A 17,523-nucleotide genomic window follows, 5' to 3' on the forward strand; every position below is an offset into this window, starting at 1 on the left:
GAAATAAAGATAACATTATAATCATTAATAAACAGTAGTAATATTTGTAGTAATGCAAACAAGCTATTCTTAACTATATTGCAAAATGCAATATGTGATAGCACAGATGAAACTTCAAAATATATTTCCTAGGATGTAATCCAAACATTAAATTATTTTATGTTTTGATATTATTTAAACTAATACGAATTTGATACCTATGCCATGTTTCCATTGAGTTTTTTTTTCAGTAGACTCTCAATACCTAGGATAATTACCACTAAATTTTCAGATATGATTTAATTATTGGAAATGAGAGTGTTAAATAATAAAATTCCTCTAAGATTCAAAGGAATGGATTATGCAAATATTTTCCAACATATTATAAACAAAATGCCAATTTTTGTGAAATAACTTGAAACTTCGATAAATTAAATATGTGATAATAAAAATATTGATAATTGTGTCTAAAAAAGGTAGTAGTCGATATAATATTAGATAAGATACATGGGACTGCTAACTAGTAACACATGACTTTTTTAATAGAAGTAGGTAAAATCGCTAGAAATACATTAAAGCATAACAGTGACTATATTAATCATATTTTTTCTCCATCTGACTCTTGCAGTCACATACATGCACACATGAACATACATTCTTTCTTCAAAGCATCCAGTATACATTAACAGTTATACATATACATCGAGCAGAATGACTGTACGTCATTTCGATCGTAAGACTAGCTGAGGCCTGTACTAATGTAAACTGTGCTATTAAAGAATTCAGAGCAGAAAAGGTCTTTCAATAAGCATTTTCACTAAACAAGAATATTCACTATATAAGCACAGTACACGTAAAGGCCTCTATTCTCAATTTGAATCTTTCATTCTTTCTTTTCTTTTTTCGTCCAGAAACTTAATTCGTTCGTTCAAAATATTGTCCGCATATGAATCGAGCTCTTGTTGCGAGGCACATATCAAATGTTAATATAATGCTCGCACGTAGACAGCGAAAATATTTTAGCGATTACGCATGGATGTTACAATACCGAATATACATCTTAAATACTTTCATTCGTGCCTCCTCTGCATACACACCCACGAGGACGAGGGTAGCAATACGTATTAGCAAAACTATATTAGAATAACAATCGTAATGATAATGCATGATCTCATACTAATGGATAAGGACAACAAGTTAAATTAAGAATGTATTACGAGAACGAATAAATTGAAAAATGTAGAATATAGCTTGCTGAGAGTTACGTTATTGATCGGTATGGGAAGGAGGAGCAGTTGAATTGTCAGTATTCGCATGTAACGGTTCTGCCGGAGGTGTACCGTCATGAGAATTTCCTATGTGCGGAGTAGCTGGCGTAGCTGGTTGAGACTGAGACGCTCCAGGTGGAGCGTATATTAGTCGATAGCCAGCTGGTAAAAAGAAACCGCCATGTGGTGTACAGCTAAAAGTTTGAAAGTTTGGTAATGTTTGGTTTTCATGATACTGGATGTAACCCCCACTTCCAGTTGAACTCGATATTGGAATAGGCGTGACTAACGATCCAGTGGAGGACACCGCAATATTCGTCCCATCCGGTAATATAGGTGTGAACTGATATTGGGCTGAATTTATAATTGCCGGATTATGCGTCGAATCAAACAATTCTGCTATTTCACTTGTATAACTACTAGATTGTTGTGAGGACATATTTTGCATACTTTCAGAAGGCACTACTGGAATTGGAATAACGTAAGCGTGTGGTATTCCAGCTGTGGCCTGCTGCGGTTGTAGTTGCAAAGGAGTTTGCTTTAATTTTTGCATAGCTAATCGTAATGTTTCATCGGTGTCTGGGTAATTATTTGAAGCTTTTTGCAATGGAGTTTGAGGCGTGGTATTAAACATTAAATAGTCTTCTGTACCTGGAAGTCTAGTTTGTCCTGTATTAAATAAAAAACTATATCATTACAACAGGCGATAGAAATCTAACGAAAACGAAATAATGAAACATTGATTTATGTTCTTAAGTGACAAATAATTACTCACCTGCCAGACTAGTTGCGACCGTGTGATAAAGTACTGGATGATGTTGATGGTGATGCTGATGAAGTGCACTTGCTTGTTGTTGTTGTTGAATCAATAATTGTAATTGATGTTGCTGAAAACGTTCCAATTCTTCCCTGTGTCTTCTCTGCAATGTCTCTAATTCCATAGTTTGCCTATATAAGACCCAAATTAGTTTGTAATTATCATGAGACGTTTTTATTCAATCATTAAAAAAATAAACCTACTTTTTTATAAGCAATTGATATTCTTCACTTGGTGTTAATGTCCAAAATCTTTCATCTTTTTCTGTTTGCTAAAAATAATACATCAATGTTTTAATTAAAATGTTATTAATATGTTTTATAGTAAATACATTTACAATTACGATACATACTTCTAGAGTAGGAGCATTAATAGATTGATTAGGTTGTGTGGGTGGAATAGAACCTTCGCGACTATGAATTACTTGTACTGGTGTACCTATAATTAAAAAATTACTTAAAGTAAATACTGAGAACTCATACATTAGTTCTCTGAAAGTTGATATTGGATGTTTACCTTGTGTGTCTTCCGCATGATAAATCTTTGGATCCTCTGTGTGCTGTTGTTGATTTGGTGTAGCAGCATTACTAGGAGGACCTGCGACCTTGGAAACCATGAATCTTGATATTTTTCTAACAGGTTGAGTTGTACTAACCTTCTATTAAAATCGCACAGTTATTTAATTTTTCGGAAAACTTATATCGTACACATGGAAGTTTAATTATACAAATATATACATACCTCAGAAACATTTTCTTGAGATTCTGTTAGCACTGGAGTGTTTGTGTCAGAACGACATGTAACGACACTGGGAGTAACAGTAGCAACAAGAACAGTCGTCACAGGTGGAACAGTAGTTAATAAATTTTGAGTAGACTGCAACGGTGGCTGCATTTGAATAGAAGTAACAGCAGAAACTGGTGGCGTTAAAGGTTGTGGAGAAGCTGTCGAAAGAATTGAACCTCTGTGATGAATTTTTGCTAATTCTTGTTCCAATTCTTGAAGGCGAGATCCGGGCCTCTGCGTTCGAATTTTTATACTCTCTTTACTAGGACTCATTGTTTCTGATCCTGTAGGACCCCCTCCTGGCGTTGGACTATCAAGGGAGCAATCTACATGCTAAATACATAAAACAATTTCTTGTAATATGATGTCAAGGTACATATTATTATTATTTTTTACTAGACATATTTATAATTTTGTTAATATAAAACTTACGGTTTGCGATAGCGCAAGTTGATGAATGGAGGTTTCTTGAGCTAAAACGGAATTTTCAACGTTTGTTGTAACATTTGAATCAGCCAGGGATGTAGAAGATTGTATTGTTGTCTGGGGTGATAAAGGGCCCTACAATAAATTATTCGTATTAGTAATGTATACTTACCTTGTTATGTATTTTTAAAAAACAATTTATACTTACTATACCATGTGCAGTTGAGATTGGCATACCAATATTAACAAGTTTTTGCTGTAAAGAATGCATATATGCATCATATCCTCCTATTATTTGATGATTATGAGGAGTGGCTGGGTAACTTATAGGTGGTGTGCCTACATTGAGTGCTTCGGATGGCTGACTTGTTAGCTGCACAAGTTTTTGGTGGAGATCTGCTATTGTTTGTGGACCTGTTCCACCCGGACCACTTGTTCCAATGGTTGCATCTGAGACTTTATCTAAAGAATTCTGTTGACTGAGTTTCCGATGTTGTTGTTGCTGTTGTAATATCTGGTTTTGCGTAAACAACGCTGAATCTCCAGATTCAACAATTGTATGTTCAGGAGTTACATCGTGGCTGGAATTCTCGGTCTCCGATAGTAGATGATATTCAGTACTAACACGTCTAATGTTTAAACAAAATAAATATATAAAATATAAGATTGAGTAAAAATATACAATAATCAAATTCTTTAACTACAATGTACGTACCCGGTAAAAGTAGTTGTATCTTGGTTTTCAGTTTCTGATGTTTTTCCTAAGAGTTGTTGATCTGGGAGTTTTAAATGTAATTGAGACTGATCAGGTATAGGAAAGCCTTCTAAATGCTGCATGTCTTGCATAATTTGTTGTTGTGTAGGGATAATTTGTTGTAATTGTGGTAGAGTTTGTTGAGTATGTCTTGGAACAGTCTGCTGTATAATAGTTTGGTTTGTAGCAGTAATCCATTTCCCTTGTGAGGATAGTGTTTGAACTGACATCCCTTGGAAATTTTGTTGTGACATTTGCAATTGAGGATCCATTTGTTGAGCTGTATTTAATTGCATTGCTTGTTGCAAAGGTATTTGAGTTTGATGAGATTGTTGAGTAATTTGAAATGATTGTGAAATTCCTTGCTGTGCTATATTTGCTTGATAATTATGTTGTAACTGTGTTGGCATTTGCATTTGACTTGCTTCAGGTTGAATAGGTTGAAAATACTGTTCAGATTGAAGAGTAGGTTTATATTCAATTATTGTAGCTGCTCCAACGTTTGCAGTTGGATTTGGCTCGTGACTAGTCAAGCAATGAGGTGTTGTAGATTTCGATTTTGGATTTGACAATATATTTGCCAAATTTTGTGCTAAGTCTGGAAGTGTTGACGACACTTCCTTCGTTTTGAGTATAACTTTGGGAGTAATATCTGCAGTAACAACTTGATGAACAGGAACTGAAACAGGAACCGATGTATTTGTTGAAACATTTACGAGATTTTGAGGAGCTGTTTGAAGTTGTTGAACTGGTTCTAAAACAGTCTGTGATAAAGGTGTAATATGTGAACCCTCTTGTTGGGGAATAAGTTGAACATGTTGTACATGATGCATAGATGCACTAGGTACAACTACTGATTGTTTTTTATCATCTATAAGATTAACTATTTCTGACATCTGTGAATCTGTAGACATATTAGATGTTGTAGAAATATTTGAAATTCTACGATTTCTTTCATCTACAATTGCGGTTGGCTGCAATTGTTGTATTGGCCCAGAAAGTATTACATATTGTTGATGCTGTTGCGGTATTTGTTGTGAATGGAATTGCTGTAACGGTCGCTGAGTTTGCATTTGTCCTTGATGCTGATGTTCAGATTGAATATGCATTTGCGCTAAATTGTGTTGCACAGTAATTTGTTGCTGTTGCAGTAAAACATTAGACTGCATAGGTTGATTTTGGTATTGTCCTTGTAAATTAACAGTATTTTGAGTTTGCAGATCTTTTTGCGATGCAACCCCGATATTTTGAGAAGCAGATTGTATTTGTTGAGGTGCTTGATGTGTCATTGCAGATGTTGGTATAATTACATTATGCGGACTAGACTGCATAGCACTGATATTTTGTTGAATTTGTGACATAGATGCCATTGTTTGCCCTTGCACAGTACTTTGAATACCAATTGTTTGCTGTCCCGATTGCAATGGTTGAACATTATCCACTTGTTCCGTAACATATTGAATATTTTGTATAGCCGCTTCAACGTTAGACTTTTCAGAAATGGTTGTCGCTTGAAGTTCTAAAATGTTTACTTCCAAATCATCATGCTTCAGTTGTCCTTCATCAGTTATATTAGGTTGCAATAGTAAACTCGATTGCATTGTCGAAACATTAAATTTATCTGTACTTTCTGCAGCAGTAGTAGGTCCTTCTTCTTCGTTTGCAAGAATCTTCTGTTCGACTACAGGACTAACTAGAAAACGAGAGATTTTTCGAGCTGGAGGTGGTGCAGTTAATGCAGTCACTTCTGTAGCTCCAATATCAGATTGTATTTCTTTATTTATTTCCTTTTCTTGAAGTTCTGTTGCATCTTGAACTATAGGTTCCTTTGATACTTCACTTGCTTGGATTCCAGCTGTGTCATGTATTTGATTTTGAGTATATGATGTTGAGCACTGATAGGACTTAGAAATATCATCTTTAAGCATATGATGTGCTTCCAAACCTGCATCTGCATTTGTTATAGCGACTATGGTTTCTTGAGTGTCCGTTGGATCGCTTGGTAAATTAGTCGGTGTTAATGTGTCTGTATTTTGTGTGGATGTAGATGATCGTCTGGATGCTTCTGCTGATGTATTTTCAGGACCCACTTGGCTGTCAGGTGTTTGCACATTTTGTTGTTTTTCCGTGGAGGCACTCGTAATATGAGAAATAATTTGGTCAATCGGCAATAATTTTGTTGGAGTAGAAGTGTTGGAGGTTTCGTCTCTCTGAAAACATATAATATATAATTGTTCAGATGAAAATATTATGTTTAATCGCAAAATAAATGCAATGCACATGAACAAAACAAGACTATATTATAAATTAAATAATCCATTACAAAGTATACTTAAATAGAATCACAATAAATATCACGTTTAAAAGAAAACACAAGTAAGTGTATCTAATGAACATCTATTTCAAAGTGATATTTCATATAATAAAATCTGTTTAAATAAATGATATTTTTTTTACATTTAAGGAAAATAAAATTGTTCGTCTCTATTAATGTAGTATTTTGCCTTATTTAGGGTTTGTATACACAGAATTCTCTGAAACAGTAGTCCATACAAATTTTATATGAATTAGTACTTCTAATAAGGATTATACTTTCATGAAAGAATAAAATCTTCCTGAAACGCTTTCTGAGTAAAAATTAAACATGAGGATTAACAGCAATAAAAAACAAAAACATGAAACGCCTTATTTAGGTATTCCAAACATTGCATTATGAATTGCCTACATGATGAACTTATAAAACACAGGAAATGTCGTCATATGATATTGCTGTGCCTTAAAAAGATACACAAACGTCCGAACACAATGTATCGTCAATCAAAAGGATGCACAAACGTCCACGACTGTATGACGAAATATAGGAAGAAACAGGAAGGAGTACGGCGGGGACGATGAACTCACCGAACGGTGTCTACGATGGACTTTGTACGACGATCGGTGGCTGCTTTGACGAGTTAGCGAGCCATGTCTCACCTGCTGCGTCCAAAACGATACACACCAATTATATGCACACCCTTGTTTATTTGTGAGGTCATGAAATACACATTTTGAGCACAAAACCACTAAGCTATTCTGACACGAAATTTATAAAATATATAGTTCCATTATGGAAAACAGACTTCAAAAATATGACGACAATTACTTCATTTTAAAATAGTTTTTTCTAGAAATAAAACAGTCCTGGGATACGTATTATGGACTTTTGTGTATCGAATCCTTAAATAGCAATTAATAACACTATTAACAATACTCATTTTTGAAAACATTTCAGAATTTATTTGTTTTTGGTTTTCGATGTAATGATCAGATGATCAATTTCATATGTAGCAATTTATTAATACTCATAAAATGAAATGATGAAAAGAAAACTGTTACCTTAGCTGTATCAAGACTGTGGTCACGATCTCTAGGTCGACGGCTTGTAACTGGACTACCACCGGCTGATTGATCTGGTGGACCATGTGCCACTAAAGGTAAAGCCCGTGTGGGATCCAGACGCAATTGTCTAACGATATCCTCTATTAATTCTATGAATGTTTCACACTGCGATTGAGGCAATAAATTTTCGGCAACCTGGAAAAAAATAAGACAACAGTAACATGAATTTCTGTTGTCATTTGCTGGTTTTAAATAATAATATTTGCTATAATAGTACTGTTTGTAGTTATATCACTTACTTACCAAATTGTTAGCAATATCAGTAGGTACCATATCATCTCTATCAAATTTGAATGTCACAGTTTTTTGTTTGCTTGTATCTAGCTGACATTCAACCGTCACTGATTGTCCTTCACCACTGCTTACAGACAAAACTGTTAACTTAATACCAGGTTTTTTGCGCTTTGTACCAGATCTTTTTACTCTACATCTTTCAGAGGTAACGTTTTCAGAATTTTCTTGAGTTATTCTGTAAAAGCAAACATTCAATTAGATTTTTATACAAGATCCATTTTCATAATAACTAAAATTTCGTAATTTACCCTTCGCTTGGTACTGTAGCTTGAGATGTAACATTTGCATTAGTCAAATTAGAAGCATTTGTTAGATCTTGAATATTAGAAGGTAAATCTGCTGGTAAAGATTGTATGGAATCCATCGTATCCTGCTTAGGCAAAGATGATCTGTCTGTGGTAGAACACTGATCTGTAGTTGAAACAAAATGTTGTTGGTTCTGTGATGTTGTTGACTGCACAGGAACACTCATTCCAGACGACATAGGGACAGAAGTGGGCACATTGGAATTTTGTGGATATTGCATTTGAACTAAGACGTTTTGTTGAGGTTGCGATTGATGACCGCTGCTTGGAAGAATTGTAGATGCATTCTGCATGTTTGAAATAGTGGAAGTTGTTGCACTTTGTATAAGAGCTGCTGCTGATGAACTTTGAATATTTATGCTGGATGGTACGGAAGTTTGAACCTGTCCTGTTTGTTGCTGTATATAAGGTTGTGAAGTTGTAGGTGCTGAACTTCCAGAAATACTTGCATGAGGATAAATTTGAGTTGTAGGTTGACTGGATGATAACATTTCAACGTGTCCAGTAGGATTAGAACTAGTGTATGAATGATATATTTGTTGAGATATATTTTGTTGGTATATAGGTTGTGTATTATACCCTGAAGTTCCTGAGGTATTTTGCTGGTAGAATTGTTGATTTTGAACAGATGGAGAACCAACTGTATGTTGATGTACTTGTTGAACATGCTGTACTTGAGGTTGAGGATATTGCACTTGTTGAGGTTGTTGAATCTGTTGATGCACGTGCTGTTGTTGCGATAAAATTTGTATCTGAGGTTGCATTTGTGATTGTATTTGATGGCTTATCTGTTGTGGTACATTCATCTGATTCAGCTGTATATACTGCTGTTGTTGGTGCATGTGTTGCTGCTGTTGTATTTGTTGAGTTACTTGAGGAAATTGTGGTTGAGTTTGTACAGTCTGAGGAGTAGAACATTGTGAAGAAGTAGCTGTTAAATTTTGCGAAACATGCTGTGGATACTGTTGCTGCTGTTGCTGCTGCTGTTGATACTGCTGCTGTAATTGCTGTTGATATTGCTGTTGTTGATACTGAACTTGCTGTTGCGAAACTTGTGGTACTTGTTGCATTTGCTGTGCTTGCTGGGGTTGAACGACTGATGTTTGTTGCTGTATTAATGGTTGTTGTTGAACTAATTGAACTTGTTGAGGTTGTAGATTATGTTGCTGAGATTGTTGTGCAGAAGGTTGCATTTGTTGTTGTGATTGAAGAGATATTTGATTCTGTTGTAATTGCATTTGTACTTGGCCCTGCATTTGAATGCCCATATTTGATTGCATTTGTTGTTGCTGTTGTTGTAATTGCATTTGTTGGAGTAACAATTGTTGTTGTAATAGATTCTCATTGGCCGTATTAGTGGTGTCTGCTTCTCTATCTAGACGTTCTTTTTCTTCTTTGGCTTTTCGTTCTTCCCTTTCTCGTAACAAAGTAGTAATTTGCGATTTTAACATTTTTGCTACAGCTTTAACATCTTCCTCAAGAATGAGGCTAGATTTAGCCATTTCCGAAGCTACCTCTTCCGCGTTGTCAGCTTGGATGTCAAAATCGAATTGTATTGCTTCGTTTTCTTTGTGCTTGTTAGTACGTTTCTTGGGATCTAATACTCGAAGTCTAAATTCGACACGAGATAGTTCTGCATCCGCTACGGCAGAATCTCGTGAAACCATTTCTAATTTTAATCCAACATCATCCGCAAAAAATTCGTGATTTAAAAGATCTTTGACTAACGGGCGTTCTTCTTTCTTTAATCGAATACACATTTCTATGATTTCACGTACTTCTGGATTTTCCACTTTGTCGTAGCTCTGTGGTTTTACACCCTACATATTGTAAACATTAATTAATAACGTTTAATGTATGAAACTAAATAAAAACTAATATTAAGTATAGATTGATATTAATCAAAACGAATATTATTTACCGATACTACTCGCTTATATATTTGCGCTGGTCCAGTACATTCAGAGTACGGATATTCACTAGTAGCCATTTCAAGCATACACATTCCAAATGCATAAACATCAACAGATTCATCATAATGTTCTTCATACATTTCAGGTGCCATGAATTCGGGTGTACCAATAACGCTTTTTGCAAAACTCCGATTTTTAAGAGTTGCAAGACCTAAATCGCCAATTTTTACACTCCCTGTTGTACCAGTAATAAAAATATTGTCGCACTTCAGATCACGGTGAATAATTGGCGGTGATCTAGAGTGTAAAAAGCTAAGGCCCTTTAAAATTTGTCGGCACCAAGATTTTACTACTTTTGGATTAATTTTTTTAAAACGTCGTAGGTACCTGTATAGAATTGTATAATAAAGTAGGATTGTAATAATGACGATCAAATACCTTAGTGCAACTTACGTTTTTAATGTTCCTGAAGTCATAAGTTCAGTGACTAGTACAATATATTTTCTACGTGTTAGTGTAACTTCCCAATAGTCATAAAACCTAACAATATTTGGATGTTGTAATCCTTTCAACATTTCTGCTTCCTCTCGAAACCTCAGTCTTTCTGTTTTATTTAATTTTTTCTCCTAAAACGAAAAATATGCATTCGAAAACAAGCGACACAACTATATTGATCTTATGTAAAAATACATGATTTTATTTTCCTTGCCTGTAATTCACACCAAGCTACAGCCACACCAGTCTGAGTATCTAAACCTCTGTATACAGTTTTAAAGCTGCCTCTACCGATTTCTTCTTCAAATTTCAAAAATCTGCCATCTGGTGATATACCTATAGCTTTCTCTTCATCATCGTCATCTTCAACATTCTGAATTTTAACTTTCAATAATAGATTTCGAACTTCTTCCATAGCCATTGTTTTCTGTGTTAATTTTTCATCTGCTTTAAAATTTTCATCGAGTAAAGGACCAATAAAGCCCTCTACTGCTTCTTCCTGCGCGACTACTTCTTTTTGAGGATCTTTTACCATTTTTGTTTCATCCTGCGCATTTGTGTCTTTAACATCCTCCATTTCTGTATCTAAAGGTGGTACTTTTCCTAATTTACTCAGAGATTCATGAAGCGCTTGTGCAGCAACAATATCACTGATACTGGTGCCATTGTCATCTTCGTCATATATCGTCACTTCTCCTTCTTCTTCTTCTCTTTGTGCCTCCATATCCTTGCTTTCAGTATCCACTATCTCTTCCGATACTTTCGACGTCACAAACCTTGAACTTTTTACCACTTCTTCATGTTGTTTTGGGTCTTTTTTATCTTCAATCACGTCTTCTTCAGAATCTTTAGTTAAATCTTCCTTTTCCGTGATATTGGTAGTCTTTGAAGAATCGGTAGACACTTTCCGTTTTGTTTTATCACTATTTTTACTATTAGTTGTTGAACTCGTGGACGTTTCTGTGAACGTTGCAGTCGTATCTATATTTTTTTCCATACTTGTCTCTTTCAAATTTTTACTATTTTGCTGCTCAATTATTTTTTCTGTAACATATTTATTTTTAGATCTTGTGTTTTTATTCTCACTGTTGCTACATTTCGTATTTATGGAAGATGTAGAGAATACTTTTTGTTTGTTTTGTGTAGCTGTTTCTTCATCAATATTATTTGCCGATATTTTTCTTGCAATATTTGAAATTTTAGAAGATTCAGAACATTCTGTAGCTTTTTGTTCAGTGGTATCTACAGTTGATCCTTTTTTATCTGATACATTCTGAGACAACTTAGCACCTTCTTCACTGATACTACATTCCATGCTCGTCTCATCTTCATCCGATTTTTTCGACTTCACTCGATTAATTGGTGTCGAAGGTGTAGAACTAGATCCTATAAATGGAAATAAGATTTGTAATATAAATCATGACATTTTCAAATTTATACAAAAACTATAAAATTAATATAAGTATATAGTACCTGGTATATTGAACACATTTTCTGTTGCTGTAATAGCTTCCTCGGCATCACTAAAACTGCGTTCATTTTCATGATCTAAAGATGGTGAATTAAGATTCCGAGAAGACGATTTTTCTGGTATACGCAGTACAGACAAAACTTTTTTTTTAGAAGAAGGTGAGCTACTCGCAACTCCGTTCGTTGTTATAGATAATGAGTCCACGCTATGATCAGTCCTCTGCGTTCGTATTTGTTTTTTGCAGATTGTTGTAGAGGAACGACTTATATTTGATGTCTAAATAAAATATATATAATAATTATTCACTTACAAAGATAATTACTAGTACAATTAATGTAAAAATGTACCTTTCGGTCCCCAGAATTATGAGCACTAGTGCCAGCTTGTGAAACAATAGACAATTTTCTTTGGCGTTTGTGATTATGTGTGTGGTTATGAATTCTCTGAGTGGTAACAACTGAACATGGGCCTCCACTTTCCTGAGAGGCTAAGTGTCCGACTGCCAAACTAATCCCACCCTGACTGCTACCACCTCCACTGGCCACCAGCTTTGGGCATAAACTTGACAGGCCACTCCCACCTGAAGAACGTTGCCTATTTGTCTCATACCTAAAACATCATTGAAGATGCTACATAATTTTTACGTTATATACCCTTGGAAAAACTATACTCTTTATTTCTTAAAATGTAGTAAAATATCTTTTAAATATTATTTTGTTTTATACTGATTGCTGTTAACTTAGGATGGCTAAAACATTTATTTTACTTATTTAACAGTTTAACTAAGTTATGTTACATGATCCTTCTATAATTTTTGGAAGTGCATTAATAAAGTAATCAACCTATATGTTTACAATATAGCTACTATTTTAAAAGAGAGGTAGGTTTACTTTAATATTATAGAATAAAACTATTTTTGATCTTTGCAAAACAATACAGCTATTGAAAAAGCAAATTAAAACTATATTTAATACCTTAAAGCAATATTAATGTTTTATGAGTGTAAAAGGATAACAGGAAAATGTTACACACATACACACATGTGTTTTGCATTCAAACGCATTTTCTTAAATGAGTATGGATAGTGGTAAATATAAATTGAGATGTTAATTAAGTTTTTAGTCTCATCAGTACTAAATGTACATGTGGGGATTGAAATTATGTTATATTACATAATGCCAAAATGTTATGAATGATGTCTTGAATTACTGCTGAATCTCACAAGAAGATAAGACATATAAAACATTTAGATATTATTTATACAAATGAAAAATTAAATTAGGAACATAATGTATAATGTTTATGAAAATAATGCAATTTTTAAAAGTTAAAAGCCAAACGTAATGTAAATGATATAACTCTATTAATGAAGTATTATCTTTTCTTTTGTGTTTCAATGGTGATAAGTGCTAACTGAATAATCTTATACTGCAGCATAACAATAATCTGAATCATATAACCACTAACCTTTGAATATTTACAAAATTTCATACTTCAAGTTGAGGCTCAGTAATTCTGAAAATATATTTGAATTTACATTTTTATTTTTTGAATTAAATTTTTCAACTTTACAAAATGAAAGGTATTTTCATTACTATAATAGTTTTTGGCCTTATGTACAAATTTTCAACATAAATTTCTTTGTAATATACATTGATCTTAATGTGTTAAATGCAGTAATAAAAATCTATAGCTTTGAAAAATATTTTTAATGTTTTAAAAACTACAATACTTTTGATACGTACATCTAGAGTACAGATGAGATGCATAGAAGTTTCTGTGCATGTATAGTTTTATTAATTGAAATATTATTATACTTTATACAGTAATGTGTCAAAATAGTATCCAATAACTTAAAAACCTAAAATTAAGAAAGTTCATGTACTTTTGTCCTTAGTTGTATGTTTCGAAACACAATATTTTAATAAAAGAATTTTTCAGAGAATTAAAATTGTAAAACAATACAATATATCAAGAAATAGCCTTAGCAAAATGCATTTCAAACTAATGAGACAAACAGAGTGTTCTGCAATGAGTGATATAATCGAAAAGCAAGTGGTTTTATGTCCAAAATTAAATCCAAAATATAAAATTAATTTCATCATATGTAGCTTTCTTCTTAAGAAAATTGTCAAAGATATATAAGATATATATATGGTTGACTGAGTTTATACATTGAGTTTATACACAAGGTATACACAATTAGTTATAGGAAAACAGTAATTTTGGTTATAAATAACAATACGTACACATTATCATGTATAAACATAATAGACACCTTGTAGTAAAACCAAATTTCAATTGATATATAAAATAGTGTAAAAATAAATTATTTTGAAAATAAAGCTTTACATAAAAAATTTTATTACACGTTTTCGATTTACTTTTGAAAATAGAATCATCTACTTTTGGGTTGCACCATTCATTGTAGGACATTCTATACATGTATTGATTCTATCAAATGTATCACACTTAAATAAGAAGCAAAAAATGAACCACAGCAAAAAAATTAAATGACAGAAGGTAAAAAATGACAATGTAAGAAGCATGATTTTGATACAGACATCATTATACCTGTCCTGCCTGCTGTGGCCAGATGAGAAAAGTCCACGCACTGTATTGCCTATAGCTGCTCTCTTTTTAGCTTCTTTCTCCCGTTCTCTGTACCCACCAGATCCAGTGTTCACCGGATGATCTTGACGAGTGTTTCTATCTCCCTACAATCAGTACATTAATGTTACAACCACTAATACAGAAATAATTACTATTAAAGATGTTTATTTATACATTAATAAATTTAAAGATTTATTTTAAAAAATAAAAAATTGAAAGTAATTTATTATACATTTACCTTAATGCTTAAAAGTTTTATATTCAAATTAGTATTCGTGTTTGTTGGAACTGGACTTAGATCACACCGCACTCTTCTGTGTGACTTTTCAACAATTGGTGGATCGTCGTCTACCTCTAGTTGATTTCCAATAGAAAAAGCACGAGTTTGTGTTAACAAAATATCCTCTGTACTGTGTTTCTGACTGGTGCTCACCGAACTCACTGTCTTGCTTTCATTGCAGCATCTCGGCATTGCACATAACCAACTTATAAATGAGCTCACTTTATAAAATTTGTTTGTCAACTATATAGATTTCCCCTTAAATTGACTTATGTAGAAATTTAATGCAAACTTTTACAGTCATATTATTTTTTAGGGAAGTAACTCATATTTTTAATTAGGATTGTTCCTCTAACTATAAAATACTGAACGTATTTATATTGTATAGAGTTTATGATTCTTATGTTCATCACAGATTTTTTTCTTCTTTGTTTATTGTATATAAATTGCTATCTCAAATTTTCAATAAATATTTAATACCAAATAAGTTGAATGTGATTCTGAAATCAGAAAAAATGTTCCTATAACAAGTGTAAAAATATTAATAAGAAAATGTTAAATATACTATTAGTGCACAAAATAATGAAGTCGTATAAATAAATATGTTTTAGAAAACTCCAATGTATAGTGTACAAAAAATGAATAAGATAGCTACCTTATACTCTTAACATACTTATAAAGTAATTAATAATATCATGTTTAAGTTTATTATCTTATTTAAATTTTAGAAATTTGTTTATCACATTCTTTATATTCTTATTTGTTTCAAAATTTCAAAGATTTTATGGTTTTATCCTTAAGATTAAAATAAATAATTGTCTTATTTCAAATAACAAAATATTATATTATTATGAAACGGTTTATATTTTACATCAAAGAAACTTTCACTTATTTTACAGAAAATAAAATAAGCATTTACCAATTTTATGTACTATAAATATAATAATTAGTAGTTAAATATTGCATCAAAGGTTTACTGATTTAAGAATTGATTCAAAATTAATTTTATCTCACATATGAAGAACAAGAAGAAATTATTAATTAAATAGAACTAAATATTTCATTTAAATTTTGCACATGAAATACTTTTGACATTTATCAAAATAACATTCCTTTGTTTTATTATACATTTTAAGTCACATACCATCTTAAATAATATTAATAATTTTTATGAAAGTTTGCATTAAATGTGTGCTAATCTTGCGCGCGCGCGTGGTGCGCGCGCGCGCATATGCATGTATGTATGTATAATGGAGGAAGGGGGAGGGAAAGGGAGGTAGGGAGGGAGAGAGAGAGAGAGAGAGAGAGAGAGAGAGAGAGAGAGAGCCTAACATACCATATGGTAAATACATGTATGAATAATTTACAATTTGCATAGTAATTATATTAAAAATCAAACTGAATCACCAACTTATTTTCTACGAATAAAAAATCAAAATCAGAGGCACAAGAACATTGTGATTGAAATAAAATTCTATCAATAAACCTTGAATTAATCTATTTTACACCGAGCAGAATTGTATGTGTATGGTCTTTCTTGTAGCACTATGTAATTCCTGTTTTACAAACGTTTATATGCTGTATGGATTGTATAAATTTAGCAACATCAATAACATAATGTTGATCACGTCGACTGCCAATAAATGTGAGGGCAACTAATCTCAGAATTAGTGCTTTAGATATATATCTAACGTTACATACAAATATTTCGTTATTTGTCAACAAGGTGAAATTTGTATTTTTCTAATTATAATGAAGCGACCGCGGGACTAGATGTCTAAACGAAGAAAATGAACGGGAAAAAAATTTACTTCGTCAATAACGCAGTATGTTGTCAAGCATCATGGAACAGTCACTTGAAAAATGTTGACAGTATATAGCAAGTAGCAGGTCTTACGTATATACTGTGATATACGTATCTCACGGACACACCATTGCACTGCATGCTGTACACAGGAACGACTGCGTATTACGGGGTGAAGAGGAAGTACCACACACATATACCGTAAATCAAATAAATGCACACATTCGTACGCGCGCATATAGTCAGACACTAAGATAATGTGACATCTATCCCAAAAATATCGCGTCAGTGCATATTTTACACATTGTCCCACGGCAAGAGGCTTCCAGGCATATGAATAGATTCAAATCTTTTCATCCTCTAAGAACGTCACGAGCCTATCCCAGATTTTTTACTGATAAAATGCATTGAGAAGACCGCAAGTACTTGTCATGCGGAGATGCGTGAACAACAATACCTACATAGTGTCGCAGTTTCGTGCGTATATACAAAATATTTGTTCGGTTATCAACAGTTTCATTACCTCCGATATAAACACAATCATATTAGCTTCGCGATGCACTGACAAACAGCACTCGTAATTCTTTAGTCAGCCGGTACTCACATTTGTGTTGCAGAAAATCGTCCGACTACACCCAAATAACCACCATTTTTTTCACTGAATAATGCGCACTCTCGCGGTGCTATGCGTTAACAATGATCAAGTTATAAATTCATGCAGCGTACACACGAAACACGATACGTTATCAGACAAAGTTGATCGTAGTTTATTGAAAACCACTACAATGGTTTTATTTTTTGATAATACATATCAATTGATTTTTTTAAATCAAAGTTTAAAACTAAAATTATTTCAATATTAGTTATTTCTTTTATTATA

The 17,523-nt window shown here is 33.0% G+C and overlaps 1 protein-coding gene across 10 annotated transcripts; it reads right to left on the reverse strand.

Annotated features, from left to right (window-relative positions):
- Positions 1–551: 551 nt before the first annotated feature.
- Wnk (Wnk kinase) lies at positions 552–17,297 on the reverse strand. Of its 10 annotated transcripts, XM_076308522.1 has the most exons (22): positions 16,651–17,287; positions 14,798–15,339; positions 14,521–14,663; positions 12,294–12,555; positions 11,949–12,222; positions 10,690–11,861; positions 10,434–10,606; positions 9,989–10,367; positions 8,011–9,887; positions 7,712–7,937; positions 7,406–7,603; positions 6,932–7,006; positions 5,976–6,240; positions 3,992–5,885; positions 3,485–3,905; positions 3,283–3,411; positions 2,806–3,183; positions 2,581–2,722; positions 2,417–2,502; positions 2,268–2,335; positions 2,023–2,195; positions 552–1,916 (listed from the first exon to the last, which is right to left on the reverse strand). In XM_076308522.1, the coding sequence occupies exons 2-22, from the start codon at positions 15,029–15,031 to the stop codon at positions 1,246–1,248; spliced, it is 9,240 nt and encodes a 3,079-aa protein (XP_076164637.1). In that variant the 5' UTR covers positions 15,032–15,339; positions 16,651–17,287; the 3' UTR covers positions 552–1,245. The 10 variants fall into 10 exon arrangements, with proteins under 10 accessions (XP_076164637.1, XP_076164632.1, XP_076164631.1 ...); XM_076308517.1 differs by having other exon boundaries at positions 3,992–6,240; positions 17,248–17,297; XM_076308516.1 differs by having other exon boundaries at positions 3,992–6,240; positions 17,167–17,290.
- Between the last annotated feature and the right edge of the window lie 226 nt (positions 17,298–17,523).

The sequence above is a fragment of the Ptiloglossa arizonensis genome, chromosome 4 (assembly GCF_051014685.1).
Source record: "Ptiloglossa arizonensis isolate GNS036 chromosome 4, iyPtiAriz1_principal, whole genome shotgun sequence".
NCBI lineage: Eukaryota > Metazoa > Arthropoda > Insecta > Hymenoptera > Colletidae > Ptiloglossa > Ptiloglossa arizonensis.

Coding starts and splice junctions, on each gene's coding strand:
- Wnk (XM_076308517.1), bottom strand. CDS start 15,031: ATGCCGAGATGCTGCAATGAAAGCAAGACAGTGAGTTCGGTGAGCACC. Junction 7,604..7,711: donor CTGATATTGCTAACAATTTG/GTAAGTAAGTGA, acceptor ATTTTTTTCCAG/GTTGCCGAAAATTTATTGCC. Junction 7,007..7,405: donor ACAGTCTTGATACAGCTAAG/GTAACAGTTTTC, acceptor TTTTGGACGCAG/CAGGTGAGACATGGCTCGCT.